This window comes from Ciona robusta, chromosome 1, assembly GCF_009617815.1.
Source record: "Ciona robusta chromosome 1, ASM961781v2".
NCBI lineage: Eukaryota > Metazoa > Chordata > Ascidiacea > Phlebobranchia > Cionidae > Ciona > Ciona robusta.
Genome location: NC_143235.1, coordinates 13,624,946 through 13,644,936, shown reverse-complemented (window position 1 = coordinate 13,644,936; position 19,991 = coordinate 13,624,946). Strand labels below are relative to the sequence as shown.

Genomic DNA, 19,991 nt, shown 5'->3' with positions numbered 1-19,991 from the left:
GGTTGTTTGTTTATGTAGCTTAGTACACGACCTCCTAGGCCGTATCTCTACAGGCCGTGCTTGGTAAATATACTCCATGTTGCTTCTTACATAGTTTACCAGCCACACTTGAAGGCTTTCCATTCATTACGTCTGGTACGTGCTGTACGGACAGTGTTGTTGCTGTTAATTCTCATTTCTTTTCTGCGTTAATTTGAATATGACATTTGAAAGTATAATTAAAGTGATAAATGAATAGTTTAATATATGCTAACAGCTGTACGCTGGAAAGTCGCACTCCGTTGTTCACTCCTTTGGCGCCGTGGTATAGTGGTTAGCGCGCCTGTCTGTAACCCAGAGGTAATATATTCGAGGCTCGACGCTGCTACCATTGTGGGCGTATGTGTCTTGAGCATGTGTGTCTTAAACTCAGTGGCCACTGATGGGTTGTCCAAATTCTCAACCACACAGAAAAAAACAAGCACCTTAGTTAAACACGTTGAAACTCGAAAGCGGGCACGATGTGTCCGAGAAGAACACCTATGTTATAAAGACCATCGTTGCCACGCGTGGATAAAAACTTTCATTCATATAAACTTGATATAAAAACACCAAAAACAGTATTATATATATTTAATATTTCTATAACATTCCGTCAGCGCAAGTGAAGTGACGTACCCACGATAATCATGATGGTGATTTAAATAAGTACAAAAAAATGACATTCAGCGTAACCCACTTAACCAACTGATGTCCTGGGATTCTAACAACATTAAAAGTTCGCTGTTGGCAGAAGTTTTGATCTAGATTATAGACCTTGTTCTTTGCGCTCATTTAATAGTTGGCAATTTCGTATCAGTGCCAGGTTATTACGCCAACGCTAGGCTATATCGTGGCGCTGTAGGTCCTCAACAGTACAGAATAGAACCAGCATTGCATACAATGTTCAATAAACACAAATACTCTGATTAAGTATGGGAACGAAAGCACACCTTAAAATATAAATCTAGATACAATATTAACATTGTTGCATTGTGAGTAGTATACAGTAACTTGGTTCAATTAATAATACAAATATGCCCATCTACCCTGGCATGGATTTGAACCAGAGATCCTTGGTACTTTATACCAAATAGTTTACAAAACAAGAGAATGTTACTCACAGTTGGAACATGTCTGCATTTTTACTTGGTGAGAAAATATCTTAGTACGCATGTCTGAATAGGTAGTTTGGTATAACTATACAGCTATATAGCTTTGCTTGGGTTGTTCAATGATGGTTTGATCATTTCATATCGTCCCTCGTCTTGTTGGCCACAGCTCTTTGGTAGAAATACATGAAGTTTGAAACAATAACAGGAACCGGTAACGCAAGACATAAGATCCCCGTCAATGCACATACACTGCCAACCATTTTCCCTGCTACTGTTATAGGATGCATGTCACCATACCCCACTGTGGTCATGGTTACTATAGCCCACCAAAACGCATCTGGTATGCTCTTGAAGTAAGTTTGCTTGCCTTCTGGAAGCTGAGCGTCGATTTCTGTAGCAAATTAAGATTAGTATGGCAACTTATGTATTGAACTATTGATTTTTCATTGTTGTTGGTGTGAGTGGGTGAAATGCAACAACAAGATTCAAATACACCATGTGTGCCTGGTGTATAAGCACTCATGTTATAAGTCAACAGTGAGCATGAGGTGTATATGAAGACACCCATGTTATAACTTGACAGCAAGCATGAAGTACATGAATACACTACATGTGCCTGGTATATACAAAGACAGGCTAGACAGCCATGATATAAATTAACAGTAAGCATGAGGTGTATATGTTAACAATATGTATAAAATAAACAGTAACCTGCAAAGTAGACTGCGCTGGAAAACAAGATAACCCCGATAAGAACAAAGAACAATAGAAGCCCCAACTCCCTGAAACTTGACTTGAGTGTCTGGCCGAGTATCTGCAATCCGGTGGAGTGACGCGATAATTTAAATATTCGAAAAACTCGAACTAATCTTACAACACGGATGAACGCAAGAGAAATCCCTTTCGATGAATTCTGTGTGTCTGTAATGAAAGGAGGGTTATCATTTCTACTATGTTTAATGAATCAAATTTATTATCTTTATGTGATGGGTAACTACCAAAGTTATTTGTTAACTAAACAAGAACTTCCTCCTAGTTATTTGTTAACTAAACAAGAACTTCCTGCTTATTTTGAAGCACATCCTGCCTTAAGGAGGGGTAAAAAGCCAACTTTTGGCTATAAAAGGTAGGGAATGGCGAACCTGTTACAAGTCACAAATGGTTTTTTACCTTCAGCTTCATCAGTGGCTGTAGCTAGTGATGCAGTTGTTACAAAGTAAGGAACAATCGCCACCAAGTCAATAATATTTAAAACATCAAAACAAAAACTTGTTTTGGTCGGACAGCTGAGAAATCGGCATGAAAGCTGGAAGGTGGTATATTATATTATGGTAATGTTGACAAGGTATAATGGTGTAAGAAGTAATGCGATAAATGTAGCCTAGTTTTCACATGGCATGCGATGCCAAACCACTTACAAATTGAAACAAAAATCTTAAATGTACAGTTTATCAAATAAAAAATAAATAAAATAAGACAAGAAAAATTGTTTAAAATTTATTATAACACACAACATAATGTATTTCTATATACCTCAATAGTGAACCAACATATACATATGGTTTCAATAATCCAGAAGGGGTTCTGCGTAAAGTGAGGGACCCATCTCTTACTTGAGATACCCGTAACATTTGGATTGCTGGCGTTGATGGCATTGGGGTCAAGGTTACTGCAAGCGTAGTTTTGTTAGGTCCCATGAGAGCAGCGTCAGAGTTAAGTGCTATGGAAGCTATTTAAGTATCATGTGCAGAGTTATTCTTAATGTGATGCGTGTAAGGTAGTATCACATGATGTCTGTGATGTGGTGGGATAACAACTCACAAAGAAAACACAGCTTTATATATACAAGCAACAGTTTTAATATAAAGCTATAGGGTATTGACAAAGTACTGAAACAGTTTAAAGCACAAGTTAAGCTAATTTTATCAAGTGTTTTCATACTTTCTATGACAGGCCTTGTGTAAACAACTAACGAAATAGGCTAGGCCACAAACTTAAAAAATACCTTTTTGAAGATATATGATGATCCAAAATCTTTCCAATATAACAATTAAAGTGTATGACATTACAAACCATACACTATGACATCAACCCACCTCATAATTAGATTCTTTTTATCTGTAACATCCCACTGTGGAGAACTGGTGATTTCACTTGCTGTCTCTGCTGCTGGCATTGGACGACTTGCATTAAGTTTATCTATCCATGCATGCTGTAAGCTTGGTACAGTCTCAAGACAGAAGCAGATGATGGAAAGGAAGATCACGGAGATGCTCATGACGGCAACAACACGTGCTGGGTTCGAACTCTCAGGTTTTTCAAAGAGCAACCAAACAGTTCGTTGATATTTATTTTTCGGGAGTTTTTTTCGCTTTTTCTCGTACATGGCTGGGGAAAGTGCGTTCCCATACTTTGCATATTCTGAATCTGTGAGATGTAGTCAAACCATGGGGCTTTTAAAACTTTAACAGTATAATAAAAGGCTAGCTTTAAGTAACTTGGTATCCCTTAGGTAGCTGGTGGTAATCAATCTTACGGAAAAATCTCTGAAAAATCAAACAAACTTAAACTACATTTAAAGGTACTAATTTCAATTACACAACATGCCATTTTTGTAGGGAACTTCATTGAATAATAGGGACACTGGGACAGTACAACATACTTTGGCTATGCTTGTTTGTGGACTCGAAATAGCGGGGCAAAGGCTTTTATAAATCCTAAAACAGAGTTTTTTTTGTTTTAAAACATTTTTAAGTTTTACAACTTTTAAAACATAGAATGTGTTTAGAATGTGTTTTAAAAGTTAGCCAACATGAACCTAACATTACACATTTGTACAAATCCAGTATCTATCTACAAATACTTACCATCAAACACATATCCTTCAATCTCTTGATACTTAGCCATTGCTTCGGTTCCAAGTTGAAAGAATTTGATCTCATCAGCAAACACATCAACAGATATGTCCATTGGTCGTCGTAGGCGACCGCCACTCTGTAAGTTTATAAAGAAATGCTTTCAATAAACATAACATAAGTTGTATATAGTACTGTGTGTATGATGGATACCCTTAGTACATAATATCCTTGATTTTCTAATTGTTTCATATTTGAGAAAACAACGCTCTTTAAGAACCTTAAAAGTTACACTTATACAATTTAGTAAAGATTTATGTTTACTACTATGTAACGATAAAAGAGAATGAAATCATTGTAGCAACCAATCATTGTAGAGTAAAAATGTCCTACTATATATTTACCTACAGTTTTGATTGCAACTAATGTACAACCATTTGATATAATACTAAGAATTGGCAGCATCTATACAGCCTATAACATCAAAGTTATGTTAAGAACCTTAATCCAACCGTTCATTACTTCGAAAAAAAAATCCTAAATCGAACCGAATTTTAACTTGATATAACATCGAAGTAAGATTTAAGATCCTAAATTCAACCGTTTTATCACAAATTCACAAATTCTACAAAGTCTTTTCCAGCTTGATTAAAGTACGCTAGTTTCGGCTAAAAGGCTACAATCGATTGAACCATGATCAAAAATTGAAGAGAAGATTAATGGTCTCCACATTTATGTGGGCTAACTAGCTTAACATTGATCAACAGAGCTCCATCTTCAAGGAACCAATAATGTAACAAACTCTATTATGACATCATAACAATCATCCCACAGGTTCAAAGGCTTGTGTGTTTGCTAATAATAGACATTATGAATCTATAACAGATGAAAGAACGCAATGAAATATAAGTTTTGTATTTTGCTTCCTACTCTATGTTCAAAGGCATAACATCTATTTTTGATTTTTTTTAGCAAAATCTGAGGTGACCTCTAAAATACAGTTATACTCATAGTTGTCAAACCTACAAAATTTTGTTAATTAATGTGGTGAATGCAACATTATTTGGCTCTGCTGGCTTGTATAGACAACAGCATGGTAAAAGCTGTTTTACGGTAAAAGCTAGGAAGCTAAAAGTGGTTTTACAAGATAGGCTAAGAAGCATAAGAAAGGGTAGAAAGTTAAAACATATAATGTCAACGCTCTTTCAAGGGTGACCCTAAGTCTTATAGTTATGCCTACACCCATATTTCAAGGCTTAATTTTCCAAATAAGTCAATATGGTTGTACAGGTCGATCTTAACCAAGTTATCTATTATCTGAATAAAGTCACCTGGTAATAGTGAAGAATGGCATCAAATGCTCGGCGGTTCCTGTCAAAGAAATACTGGTCCCTTATTCTGTCGTAAAATTTCCTTCTTTTATCCGCATGGCCGAGTAATGTTTCAGGGAATTGCTCCAACGTCCGAAGCTGGGTTTCGTATATTTGTCCGGATACATTAATGGACACACGAGAGCAGCAAACGCAAGCTCCGTAATTTCCTGGGTAGTTGGGCTCTGTGGAGGTGAAGGTGTTATAACTCTAATGTAAACTAATACCAATGTTATATATAACTGTTTCAGTATATGCACACTCTATTCTGTTATAAATCAACAGTTTTACAGTTATAGTTAATAGTTACATCACACATGCTTATAAAGAAAGTATAAGACATATTATTCATGTGTACACTGTTCGTTTTGTACTCCAATCATTATCCTGTAATGTTAAATTGTGAACAATATGCAGTTAATATTCAAATGAAGCAGAACATCTTTATTTAATATTTACCTTGCCAGAGTGAACTATGTCGAACTTTCTTATTTTAGTAAAAAATGTCATTTGCTTTCCTATAGTATTACGAACACAAAGGTAAAATTGAAACATCTACACTGATGACTAGATATGTTTTAAAAAGTTTAAGCATGAGCTTGAACAAAGGGCAAATAAACAAAGCGGGGCAAGTGACCCCGGGCTCGAATTTTATTAAATTTCAAAGAACTTATTGATCTGGTCTCAATTCAAGTTTCCGATTACAATAATTTAAAGATGACAGAGAAAACATAGAAATGTTATTAACCAATCGATGAGGCAAAGTTCGTGCAACGGTAAGTGGGGAAGGTAATCACGATGGGACCAGAATTACTAGACTCGATATTTCTTTGGAATAATTAGGTACCGATTTTAAACTGAGGACAAAATATTGATTTGCTTTATGTAAAGGATATAAGAAATAGTTAAGCCTGCAAGGGGGGTTGGGAAAATAATTCAATTTCTTAACGTTGCCTTAATCACTGGACTGATCAGAAATAAAGTGATTTTTGATAAATTATTCACGACAATCGGTAACGTTACTGTTCAGGCTTATTAAGAAAAGAGTTTCTTTATTGCTGAAAAGATTCTTATTTTAATACATCTGCAGCTGGATTAAGTAGCTGAATATTTTGGAGAAAATTCAAACTTTAGAGTTTAAACTTTATTAACTGACAATACTGACCATGGAAGTTTACAATATTTTGTCTTAATTCTAATTGTCAAGACAAAGATTTAAATAACAAGTGACCAAGAGACTCAACACACACCTTAAAATAAGGTAAATTAACAGGTGTATTGATCCTTTCTGTTGTATAATCATGGGCCATGTATGAAACTGGCTATAATATAACTAAATGAATCTGATACACTAAACTCTATATGTCAAGGGTAACCAACAAAATTAAAGGTATTGTTCCCCATGATAGTAATAGGGCAAATAGGCGTAACATGCCTAAACACATTAACCAACAGTCCACAACCTTTTTCGACTCATAGCACACATGAAAACCTTTTAAATATCTGTGTCTAACCTTAAAAATCATAGTTCTTATGTACAAAGTATTCATTGTGAACGTGGCAATCACTAGTTGACCCCAAAAGTAAAAAAGCATAAATAATGAACATGTCAATTGCTATTATGACACACTGAATCTACAGGTCAATCCCAGTCTTAACAAACATTTTGCTTGGCTAAGAAAAACAAATAACACAATGGTACATTTGGGACCAATCTTGGTTGTTTATTTCTGCCTGTTAAATGAGCAAATTACATTTATTTTACAGAAACTGCCAAGAAAGCAACGTCAAGTTTATGTTACAAATACCATGACATCAAAGTAGCATACATGGTAACTCTTAGGTTGGCACGAGGTATAACCGATGTTGTAACAAGTGTCGTTTTCCAGCTACGCAAAGTTAGAGCAAGTAACATTAATTCTAAGTGAATGTGAAGAATATATTCAGAACACCTAGCACGCAACACTCAGGAGGACAAGTTTCATACAACACACATGAAGACAAGTTTGACTTACCTTCATCGTCCACCCCATTATTAAGGTGACCACACGAATATCCAAGTAGCATGGGATCAGTAGGTGCTTCAATTAACGTTGTTGTGTCTTTGATCGTTTCATGTGAAGCTTCAACGTCTCCATCAGATTTATGCCTTCGGGGAACTCCCTCATATTTTAGCTCACTCGAAGGGTATTTCCCCAATGTGGTACTGGAACCTTTAGAACAGAAATAGGTTAAACATTTAAGATAAATTTTAATATATAAGCATCTTTGAATACAGTAGTGAAAATTCATAAAAACAAACAACGCAAAAAAATTAAATAAAACAGCAAAGAGATAGAAATTAGCAGCAAAATAAACTAATATCATATAGAATGGACAAATGGTTTAGCTCAGTTTTAAGTGATATACTTGGTGTTGGCATAACAAATAAATTTGATACGGTTTTAAAAGTAAAACATAAAAGTAATATTTGGAAGCTTGTCTTAGATGGCAAAATTTGTTTGTTTTTTGTTTTTTAATTAAATTGTGTAGTTTCTAATTTAGACTGTGCAAAAAAAAAACATTTTTTGTAAACATCTTTCATGGAATAAATTACACAAACCTAATCTTGCCCAAACATTTTAATTTGAACTTCAAAAATGCATTTAAATCCATAGTTGAAAGTTGAAAGAGAGGCCAATAATATAAGACAACCCAAGAGAATAAAAAAGCAATAACTCTGCCACATTCCATTTATGGCAACTTATATTGCTTTATTACAAAGAGAGATCTCTTGGTGACGTCACATACGTCATAGTAGGATCAATACAAGGTCTATGCATGACATTCATTACTTTTGTGTTTCAATACATCCCTACACGCCCACCTGGCTTTCAAACTTATATTTCTTAACGTGAAATTAATAACCAAGTTTATATACACCAACTGGAAAATATTTAGTGAATGTATAAGCAAATTAAACTAATTAAAAGCCAACAACTTTTTACCCACTAAAATTGCGTTTTTTTAATGTTCACAAATTTTAAAAAGAAGCGAACTAGTGTACAATCTGTCAGTTAAACCACAGCTAAAAGTCAAAACCAAAATGCAATACATTATGTTTGAGTGGTTAACAAACTACATATCAGGCAAAAAACACCTTGAACAGTAGGTGTCTTCTATAAAAAAGTTTCTTTCTACAGCTAGTCCAATCTTTTTTTCAGAGGCTTTTATTAAATTTTCCTAATTTATGACAAGTATTTGGATTATAATGTCGACGGATTTAACTTTAAATGTAAACACTTAATCTTAAATACCTACAAGCTGCAACAAATACATTTATTTATCCAATGCATACACACTAATCTTTACGATTCATCGTCACATTCTTTAATCAATAGCAACGCCAAGCTTTACTCTAAATGTTTTGAACATAATCGACCAACCTTTCTTGATATCTGATCGCGATTGATCCACTTTTAACGATTCGGGTGGCGATTCCGTTCTCGAATCGCTGCCATGGTAACTTCTGTGGCGATCTTTACCCCTAACAGAAGGGGAGTTTCCTAAGCTACCAGAAGATAAATGACTTCCATTCTCACGGTGCGATATCTACGTCATAATATCCTTTGTTACGTAAAAAAAAGTTTTCAATTCAAAAAAGTTTTGAATCGTAAAATAATTTTCCGCGTAAACTTTAACATAGATATCTTAAAAACTCACTACTTTCGGGGAGTTGTTTTGGTCTGCCCTGTCTGCGTGCATATCCCTCATCCTGTTGTCATCATCTCGCTCAGACAATTCCTGGTTATTCATGCGAACTTCATCCAACAGACTTACTGCCCTTGCTGAGCCAGACTGCTTGAGATCAAAATCGAATTTTAACCGATTTACGAAGCAGATCGTTTTAAGCACCACAACTTTGTATTATCGTAGAATAATTGATGTTAGAGCCCAAAAAGTCCTTTGCCGATCAAACTACGACAGGTAATGGAAATTAACTTGATCTAAAATACCTTAGAACAAGGGAGCGCATTTTAAAAAGGGGCAGTGCTACCGTCAACAACGTATATGGGAATATAGTTTTCACTTCCGGGTGTGTTTTACATTTACCACATAATATTCAAATATATTTTGTTTACTAGCAATTAGAAAGAGAAAATAAAAAGAAATGGTGTCACACCTTTTCCCAACCTACTATACCAATGTTTCGTCTACCACTCGACCGTACGGCGAGAATTCAGTGTCAAAATACTGTAGCCGTTAATGTTTATAATATCAGTTATAATACTTAAAAAGTTTTAAAAGCTTTATGTAAAAGCAACAGCTTCTAGAAACTCACTATAGTGCTGTGTGGTATAAGATTAGAATCGATTACCACATAATATCACATATTTGCTAATCATTTTTAACTAATAAACAGCGCTCTTTTAGAGTCGTGTAGAAACGGCTTTATAATTCTGTAAATATGCTAACAAATGGGTTGATAAAAGACAGCGAAAACATAAACCATCTTACCCCTACCTACTACAAACAAACCGTAGCACTTCGTGTTATTTATGTATGCATGTAAATACGCATTATACGCAATATGACCTATTTTATAAACTAACCAATTATAAACAAACGTCTAAAACAATATTTTATGTATTATACAATTACACAGAAGGTATTTAAAATATAACACCTGCCATATAAACGTATAATTATCCCTATTTGGTTACTCTTAAAGGAAACAAAAATAAATCCAACTCGCCCTATAATAAACCCCATACCGGAGCTACATATACACCTGCTGCATATAACAAAGCATATTATCAAACTGAGAATCTAGCTACCCTGACCACGCCGGATCTATAGCTTGTTATAAGAGCTCAGACTAAAACGAAGGGTCCGCTTATAGTGGTTTATATAGAATCGATAGCCCGGTATCTTCCGGCTAAAACTGCTTTGCGATATATGGATTTTATTCGCGAGTTGAACCACTTTTAAAAGGGGTGACAGAGGCGACAACCTAAACTTATTTTTTATATTTAATTTAAACTGGGTCGAGTCGCATATAAGGTTAATCAACAACAGGTCTTGTCACAACCAATACTAATAGGTTAATGGGTTTAATTAATACTATTTTCGTTATCGTGATCTGATAGATAAACTATATATTTTATTGTGCATGAACATTTATAAAATCTCTCTGATGTTTAAACAACGTTCATAATACCATATGCACTAAATAGTTATATTTTTTAAGTTAGAGTATTTTTTTATTATTCAATAATAAATTAGAGTTAGTATAAACGCTGCATTTAATTATCTACGGCTGATTTTGGTATAATTTTCCTCTTGGATAAAATAGCGCGTTTTAATCTTAAAGTCTTTTTATTTACTCTATATTGCGACTCTGATGTCTATCCATTAACAACATGCGAGCAGCTATACAGGCTAAAATAGGCATGACTTAACCATTGTTGACATACACGCCCTTTATCATATAGCTTTACTACATTCTCTAAATTTACCTTTAATAAAAACTATTTGTTTGACCTTGCATTAAACAAGGCCTGTTTTTATTCCTGAATATAAACAAGCCAGTCCTTAATTGTTCCACGAATTAAAATTCCGTTTCCCCAGTAGTTTATGAGCCTTCTAATAACTCAAAAGAAGCCTTCACTTTGCGTAACAGCTGAAGACATACGTATGGTCCCGAGACGGTGCGATCTATATATCCGCGAATGCTTCGCAACGTTCAAATGATACCTTCGTAATCAAGAAAAGATTATTCTGCCTTGCGTAGCCTCCGTAGGGAATGCGGCTCGCCAATGCGAATCACAATGAGACATAGTTTTAATTGCAGCGTTACTTCACGCTCCGATATTTTACTTCCAGTGTTTCCGTTTTATTTTAACCAAATTTACGAATACTTTTTACGTGGGTAAAAACCTACAGCGTGACACGCCATGGGACATGAGATTCAGCCCATCAGGTGCCGGGATTACGCTTAGTCGGGTACATGTGATAACTTTTAACTGATTTGCTTTGGGCCACTTGCCAATGACGCCATTTGTTTCACGTCACACAGAGCTCTTACGTCATATTAATTTCATTTATTTATATTTTTGCTTCGTCAACGAAGGCTATTAAAGACTGCCGCTTGTATAATACCCAGCATGACGTCATCAAGATATAAAAAACCTTGTGTATTATCCAACGTTTTATATTCTTATATTTATATAACTTATTATAATAGTACTTATTTAAAACTGTAGATTTACCGAAGACACAAAAACAAGTATGAAATTGTCCTAATAGGGCCAACTTATACCGAAGAAACAACTCTCTTTTATAAATCTCGTATTAAAAAAGAAGGAGGGGTAGGGCTTAGACATTCGAGTTAGGGAGTTTTATACGGTTCAGGCACAAGCGGGGTTAAAAATATCCGGCATCACTTGAGTTTAATATCAGTCCGGCAACACGTTTACCTGCAATACGCTGCAGTGACAAAGGGGAAATCCTACCTTTGCTCGAATCGATAAAGGACGTGTATTACACAACAAGTAATCCGTTCAAAGAGTTGTTACATCACAATGAAACGATTAACACGTAACAACTTAACGATTATGCATCTGTGTCGTCACATCAAATGACGTCACACGGGTTCAGCGAAAAGATTCCATAAATCAAACCAGAGACTCAACTTTTCACTGACGTTGCTATCCTTGTGTTTATTTCCGTGGTGCGTACTACATTATGTACAACATAAACACACACACACTCGCGACTAAAATTTACACAAATGGTCGCCTTTGTTTTCGCTTTTAATCCTCTCCAACTAATGAACAAAAACCTAATGAACAGGGTGCATGGCTACTGAATGATGAATGATGCAAAATAACGAAGCATGGCTGACAATTAGGGGACGTATTAGTAACCTAATCAAAGAAACCCTTTCGCGCAACACATGCGGTATTGGTAACTCGCTAAACACCTGCAAACGTAAATAATCAGATTTGATCAAACGTTACAAACATTATTGGGCACGGTTAAAATGGTTCGCCCTACACCGTAAACGTAAAGCACTGCTTTGAAATAGAAATAACATATGAATTATTAATGACGCCAAAGGAAATAATTATAAACGATAGACACAGCGCATGCGGCTACGTTAAAAGTTTACTGGTAGTCTATTGAACGGGTACCACTGTAGCGTAAAATAAGATCGAGTGACGTATCCTTCAAAATGGGTAATATATACCCGAAGCGAATTAATATATTTGATCGGCGTTTAATTTTGGCAAATGACAGCCGATACTCGTAGAAATGTATACCCAGAGACATTAATATAGAAACTTCTATTTAGATACTCGTTATAGTAGGGTGGGGGAAGATGGGACACCTGTTCATTCTATTTTCTCATCCAATTTGGTAAACAAAGAACATTCGGAAATATATAAATCCGTATCCTCACAACTTTCATATGGACCGTTGTTAATTGTTTAAAACACGATCAGAATATTTGGATAATATGTGCTAAGAGTGTCCTATCTTCCCCGACCTCTTTACAATATATTTGTAAAAATAAAGTCAAATCCACGCCCGCCATGACCGTTTCATCCTAAATATATTTTCATTGTAATACAAGGAATAAAAATCATGTTATGATGCGGTAACTACTAATCTACGTTAACATGTTATGCGACAAACCTCCTTTTTCGTATAAGTTAACTAAACAGCGCAGGATTTATATTGATTATAGATATATTTATAAAAATAAAGTAAGTCGTTTGCACACTCAATTCAATAACATCGGCTTTACCGATTAATTTACATTGTATATAACTAAATGCTTATTTACACCAAAGCAGAAAAGTTGTCCGTCAAAAGATTATTACTATCTTAATCTTTAAAAAAACAATGATAAAGATTACTGTTATACGTAGTCAGACAAAACAAGCGAACGAATTCGGCCATTTAAAAAAGATATATTTTCATGTAAAAAATAAAAAAAAATAAAAATATTTTACCTGATCTCTTGTGTAGGGTGGTGAATCGCCTTGACGTGTATGTACGTTGCTGGCGGCAACAGATATCATTGCACTTACTAACTTTAACTCATTAGGACAGTGCTCCTACTTTTAGCTAAGCTTATACTGAATTATTGAAGGCCTAAGAATAGATTGGTTGCGTTAAGAAACTAATAAGGTAAGTTAGGTTACTTTTTACGATGTAATTACGACGGCAGTACAAGGCGTTAGCGAAAGCCTAAATGGACCGAGCTTATAGCATGATACATTTCGTACAAAACTAAAGATAAAAAACCTACATTCGAATAGACACAGAGCGTCTGTAATATATAGTAGAGGGTGGGGGCGACGGGACCTTTAATTAGCACTTAATATCTAAATATCCTGATCGTGTTTTAAACAGTTAACAACGGTCTATGAGAGTCGTAAGGATACGGTATATAATTCTTTGAACGTTCTTTGCTTACTACCAAATGGTTCGAGAAAATAGAACGGGAAGATGTCCCATCTTCTCCCACACTACTATATACAACAATGTGGTTATTCGAATCATTGGTTATTAACTATATTTAAACGTTAATACCTTTACGGAAGTTTATTTCCTCTGCACCAGTATTAACTCTGGCATTACCCCAAACTTTAGAAAAGCGGAGAACATAGGTAAAGCATACCTAAATTTCCAGACACGATTTTTGGCAGTAATGGAGTTTTGATTGTCTTTCGATCGATACTAATGTTGTTTGCAACGCAGTTTTCGATGCGCAATTTTCGGGGCCTAAAATATAAGGCAATAATTGCTGTGGATTTTTAACATTTCCCAACAATTCCCTTTTTGTCTAATTCTGATCTTCATATCTTGAACTGACGCTAAATTGACCCTAATAACCTACATTCTATTGTTATAACATAGCGACGGATTTACAAAATGCCGCTAAATCCGAGTGCGAGTCCATATATAGGGAAAACGCGTTAAAAAAGGTGTTTATCTGTTAAAAAAAGTAGACGTGAAGGCGGGTCGAATATCGTATGTCCAATCGCAGCTAAAAATAACAACGTCAGCTATTCCTGTCTTAACGAACATGCAGAGTTCATTTTTGAAAGCAACTATTTTCAGCTCATAATACACCACCGCTGCTAAATATATCGCATATTATAAATAGCTAATGCACGAAAACTGCAAACCCAATCCTACTTTACCCATTAAGGGAATAAATGCAGGTTATAAAAACACCAGCTAGGTACAGAAGATATCGATTGAAGGGCAGAGCTTGCAAAGGAACGTCTTGGGAAAAAAAGAAAGAGTTTTTACAGAGGTCGATCGTTCTTTATTAAGATGAACGTTGTGTGTCCATATTGAATATCTCCCCGAACCCCTGACGTGAAGATGGCTACAGGCTTCGAAACCTAATTATTGACCCTACGCTCAGTTACCTGTAGGAACTTGTCCAACTCTATCTTGGCGGTTAAACCTTCGACTTAAAACCTTAAGATTCTAGTTAGAACTGAATTCTTTTTAATGATCACTGACTTAGACAACGGTAGCTTTAGAAATAGCAAAAGCTCTTTAGGGCGAATTAATAAATAATTCACAACCTTTTCTGGCTACAACAATAACTGAACGGCCACTTGTTACAGTTGCGTTACTTTGTACCGTAAGTCTGCGCTTCAATTAACTCTCAATTTTTGCTTCTGTCTCAAATAATTCTTCCCAGAATAATTCGTTTCTTTTCGCGATATTCCATTGTTTAAAATTGTCCATAACAATTGACCAGCTTATGGAACCCGCGGTTTCGCGACGATGTGATTGTGACGTCATAGTAAGGACTGTCGCACCGATTGTTATCAATGAAACACTGTGTTCGAAACCACATGGGCTCTAGAAGCCGTAAGAGAACAGAACGTTCGCGACAGAACAAAGATAAGACGAGACGAAGCAAAGATCTTTTACAGAGCAGTAGATACGATGTGAAGATATAAAACAACAACAAATGTTTTCTTATCATTTCCAAGATATTCCTAAAAGTCAAGTCCAATCAAAACACAAGACAATACTCTTCTCTGTTACGTCACAAAGCTGCGCAAAATAGATCGCCCTTTTAAAGAAACGCTACCAAACAAAGCAGATATAAAAAACGACGAAATCTAAAAATTGCACGCAACATAATCGCGCTGCGGAAACTTACAAGCTGCGACACCCGCTACCATGTTCTGCAAAGTCGGCGTCGCTACTTCGCTGTCGAAGTCTCTTCTCGAAACAAAGTCGACAAAATAATCGACAATCGATCGATTGTTCTTTGATGTCTACGTCATAATGCAACGTGATTCAATTATTAACATAGAAATAGAATAAAAACACCCTGGAAAGAAGTTCTTTATGACAATGGGAGACGATTCCAATTGTTAACAACAAACGGATCATCAATCAAATGTATTATGACGTAAAGGAATAAAGTGACAACGCGACACCGAAATCGCGACAGTAAGTGACGTCACAATATGAACTTTGTGCCACAGTGTTATAAAACAAAGTCATTTCGCGAAACAATACTCACCACAATAGATGTATTTGCCAGGATATGACGTCGTAAACGACAAAATAAGAACGTCATCAGGATATTTAAGAAAATAGTTTTGACTCTTGATCCACATTCGACGCTTTTCTTATTCGATAATGACGTAACAACCATTAATATTAATTCCGGAAATAAATGATTATGACAGACGCGTAATTACTTTTGTTAAAATTTCCAATATTCTCGCTATCCACGCTCTTGACTGCCGTCTTGCGGTTAAAACTTAATTAACTTTTGACAACTGCCCTGAATGAATGGAACTTGTGTCCTTGCATGGCCTGGGAAGCGACCGTCATTATAAAACTGGTGTTCTTTTTAATACACCTCGTGCCACATGACCGCGTTTTTACCTCTATAGGAAACCGTTTTTAGATAGAGTTTTTTAATGTATGGTTGATAATTTAAACAACCCATAAGATTGCTTGGTTGCTCAAGCATATCTAAGCCAACAATGGTAACAGCGTTGAGTCTCGAACCCACTGCCCCTTGTTTATTCGCTGTGCCACATCGCCGTACTTTCCTAATTTTATTTAGTTCCTAAACTTGTTTCCATAAGTTTTAGAACATTATCGATTATTTAAAGTCGCTAGCGCAGAATGTGAGATACCTGCTAGTTAAGCCCTAAGCATATTCATGAGACTTCATATGAATGAGCGAATTGTATTTTTTTATCGCGAGCAAACGGCTATAATAAAACAAGATTACATTTAACACTGATAGGGAGTCCGGATCGTGATGTCATCTGTGATGACGTCACTTAGAAAGTGATCGACGAGGAACATTTGTTCTCGATCAACCCAGTGTAGTAGTTTGCCACATGACAGGTACATGACACACGTGACCCGAGCTTCTGCTGTTGTGACGTCATAATAGAAGATGCAAGGTCACGTGCTGATGGTTGTTTGACGTCAACACAAGCTCCTGTGACGTAAACAGATTACCAACGTTATACAAAAGTTTTCTTTGATTATACGCCTTGACATAAATTGTATTAATTCTCTTCGAATATAGTAACTATTACTATGGACGAGTTGTATGAAACAAAACACCCGTATAAGGACTGTCGTTTTTTGGTCACACGAGGATAAACAGCTACATTCATTCATTCATTCGTTTTTTCCATTTATTCATTCATTCATCATCCATTTAAATAAATTAAGTGAACACACCTCCAGTCCTTCTAACAGATTCGATTCCAAGTTCCCCACATAACTCTGTTGTCAGGGGCGACCACAGGTGCAATGATGTCATATCGTTGTTGATGATGTCAATCAAACCATTCATGTTGACTTGTGCGATATTCTGGAATAAAGGGGTCAGATAAATATTGGGGTCATTATTTATAACCCCTTATGTAAGAATAGGTTAGATGTTGGATGGTTACGTTGTAAGCGAAGGATATCTGGTTCACCGCTTGATACTGACTTTTGCAAGACACTTGCTCCAACGTGGTGATCACTGACCGGTTGTCCAAATTAGTAGCCATATTAAAAACATTCACCATCAAAGTAACATATGTGATACTCATAAGATGGCACAAGGTTTATGTAACAAAACACCCATGGTATGATGACTGTCGTTGCCGCCTACACAAGGATAAATAAGCTACACTAACTCAAATTCGCCCACCTGTTCACGTGATTCTGGAGCGAGTACGAGCAAACTCTTCACAACTCCTGAAGTGGCTTGCATGGTGTTTTGCATGGCAAACTTAACAGCAGCAACAGTAGAAGATGAATGGTACTGTGGTCCATTGAATTCCAGTTTCTTTATGATGCTAATAATAGCGTCTTGATCGCTACAAGTTGTGTTGTCGTTTATTGTGTTAAACATTGGTTGATAAAGTCCACCTTGTCCACCGTATGTTATAAGTCCAATGCTGGCTCCATTTATTCCCTGAAAAAAAAATGTTACCGTTATTTATGTTGAACACTGAATTGGGAATTAATAATATATTTATCTCCCATGGCATAATACTTAAAGAGACTTAACAAGAATTTGCTCCTGTCTAGTGGTTCCTTATGGGTTGTTTGAATTGTCAGTTATACAGAAAAATAATCAACCACAAATTTACATAATGTTAACTCATATGTTATCACACTATTGTTAAGCAATCATGCGAGGATAAGGCAAGTTAAATTCATTCAAAAGAAAACAAGTTTAAGATACAATAACATGTAAAGATAAATAAGTTTCATCTATCCCTTACTAACCATTGCCTGATATTTAGCAAGTGCCTTTGAAACAAGAAGTCTAAGAGATCGTTGAGGATCAAGTTGTTGTGTGTCTTGACTCAGTGAAACAAGAATGTGCAGTTGTGGTGTGGTAAGGGATGGGGTGGGTGTTCGGTTGCATTTCACTGTGAAGATAAAAATTCTGTTAATATAAGTCAACCATATACTTTTACATAGAGCATCATGTTACTGTTGTTGATAACTTGTCTGTTAAAATAGGTTGGCAGTATATTTTTACACAAAGCGTCATATTACTGTTGTTGTGTTATAAGTTGACTGTATATTATCTACATCAAGCCTTACTATCTTTAGAAATAAAACTACAAATTTATATACATTCATTTATAATATATAATATTTTAAACTGTTATATAGTAGGATAAAAGAAGATGGGACACCTTTATAATATATTTTTTGTCCCATTTAATGGCAAACAAAGAACATTCAAAGAACTCTAAACAGCATTCTCACGGTTCCCTTTTTAATTGTTTAAAACATGATCAAGATAATTGTACATTATGTGGTAAATGTGTCCCGTCTTACCCCACGATACTATAGTTATTGCTTTTTTTGCGAGAATACTTACAGCAGGCTGGGCTCTGTTTTGCTGGGATTCCCCTAAAGCGCAACTCATCCACAAGTTCATTAACATAGAGACAAGTATCCTCTTGTGTTGCACAACCATCTGTGCAAGCTTGGAGGAATGAGTTGTAGTAAGTTGGTTGGTTTCGTGCGATGGTTTGTATGCTTGGATAGTTGAATGCTTGTTTGCAAACCTGGAATCCTGGGCCTTGATGAGATCGGTCGTGGATTCTCTGCAGAAGGGTTTGGTTTGAATAAGAGTTTAATATTTGTTAAGTTAATAAATTGAAAATGTTTTGTTACTAAACTAAGTTCTAAAGTTTTCAAACAAATAACTGTTTATTATAACATATTACTCTACTTAAAGAAGCGGGCACAAGGTGTATGAATCAGTTACTTAAAGTATTACTTATTAAGATTAATGAATATACATTGTTTAACCTTAAGTGGTTAGGACAGTTGTTATAATACAAGTGTTTGGTTCATACACCTGTTTTTTTGGGTATTTTTTTCTTTTGAGTCTAGAACTCTTACCAATTTAGCATGGGAATGAAGTCCAAGGTTAAATAATGTGAGTAAAACAAATGACATTACCTGCTGTGACACTACACACTGACTGCTTCCACTGAGACTAAATGAGGTTTGGAAGTCAGCAACATCAGCTGCAATTGAACCATCAGGTTTTACAAGGGGTTGCTTGACCTCGTAACCCTCATTGTATGTTCCCATCAAACCAGTTACATAAATCGGGTTCTTGATCTAGAAAAAGAACATAAATGTTATTCCGTCCTTTCGATTGAAATATTTCTAAATCTTCGCTACCAAAATGGAAGAGACAAATAAAAAGTTATTATAGTCCCACCTTTGCCCACAGTACTATATTGTTATCGTAGTTATAATGTATAGCTTGCAATGTGATTGGGTTTGTAAAATGTAGCCTAAACGGTTTTATTTTGTTTCTAGAAGTTCATTATTGCCACATAATTTAAATACTTACCACGATGTGGTTAATTTGTATCCTCTTTGGCAGGTATTTCATGAATACTTTGAAATCCGCAGTTTCACAATATCCATATTCGTTACTATACACCCCACATTCAATGGTATTGCCTCCAATGAATGGGAATTGTACCTTGGTACGAACACCTGTGTTGTCGGTTACGTAGATCTGTTGATCGAATGTGGCTTCAACCAAGTATCCAGGAACAGCTGTGGGCACAGAGTTTATGTCAGAGATTTGATAA

The 19,991-nt window shown here is 35.7% G+C and overlaps 2 protein-coding genes across 6 annotated transcripts in view; both read right to left on the bottom strand.

Moving 5' to 3' along the window:
* Window positions 1-595: 595 nt before the first annotated feature.
* LOC149743506 (potassium voltage-gated channel subfamily A member 1-like) lies at window positions 596-13,526 on the bottom strand. 4 transcript variants are annotated; one of them, XM_089885238.1, is made up of 11 exons: window positions 13,359-13,526; window positions 9,061-9,198; window positions 8,784-8,949; window positions 7,374-7,571; window positions 5,320-5,543; window positions 4,001-4,127; window positions 3,230-3,560; window positions 2,667-2,802; window positions 2,304-2,439; window positions 1,845-2,054; window positions 596-1,524 (listed from the first exon to the last, which is right to left on the bottom strand). In XM_089885238.1, the coding sequence occupies exons 1-11, from the start codon at window positions 13,425-13,427 to the stop codon at window positions 1,265-1,267; spliced, it is 1,995 nt and encodes a 664-aa protein (XP_089741364.1). In that variant the 5' UTR covers window positions 13,428-13,526; the 3' UTR covers window positions 596-1,264. The 4 variants fall into 4 exon arrangements, with proteins under 4 accessions (XP_089741364.1, XP_089741372.1, XP_089741383.1 ...); XM_089885246.1 differs by having other exon boundaries at window positions 9,061-9,195; XM_089885257.1 differs by having other exon boundaries at window positions 9,061-9,315; window positions 13,359-13,498.
* Window positions 13,527-16,577: 3,051 nt separating this feature from the next.
* LOC149743504 (uncharacterized) overlaps window positions 16,578-19,991 on the bottom strand; it is a 31,197-nt gene continuing 27,783 nt past the window's right edge. For both annotated transcript variants that reach the window (XM_089885121.1, XM_089885130.1), the window contains exons 47-53: window positions 19,745-19,956; window positions 19,342-19,506; window positions 18,752-18,980; window positions 18,145-18,290; window positions 17,561-17,827; window positions 17,101-17,233; window positions 16,578-16,852 (exon numbers count right to left, since the gene is read on the bottom strand). In XM_089885121.1, coding sequence (XP_089741247.1) covers window positions 16,689-16,852; window positions 17,101-17,233; window positions 17,561-17,827; window positions 18,145-18,290; window positions 18,752-18,980; window positions 19,342-19,506; window positions 19,745-19,956 — 1,316 coding nt within the window. In that variant the 3' untranslated portion in view covers window positions 16,578-16,688. The remainder of the gene's footprint in view (window positions 16,853-17,100; window positions 17,234-17,560; window positions 17,828-18,144; window positions 18,291-18,751; window positions 18,981-19,341; window positions 19,507-19,744; window positions 19,957-19,991) is intronic.

What these genes read in the sequence shown, in the direction of transcription:
- LOC149743506 (XM_089885238.1), bottom strand. Translation starts at nt 13,427, where the DNA reads ATGATATCTGTTGCCGCCAGCAACGTACATACACGTCAAGGCGATTCA. An exon ending in TAATGGGGTGGACGATGAAG is followed by an intron (nt 5,544 to 7,373) that starts GTAAGTCAAACT and finishes TCACCTCCACAG; the next exon opens with AGCCCAACTACCCAGGAAAT. An exon ending in CAGCGCAGTCTACTTTGCAG is followed by an intron (nt 1,525 to 1,844) that starts GTTACTGTTTAT and finishes AATTTGCTACAG; the next exon opens with AAATCGACGCTCAGCTTCCA.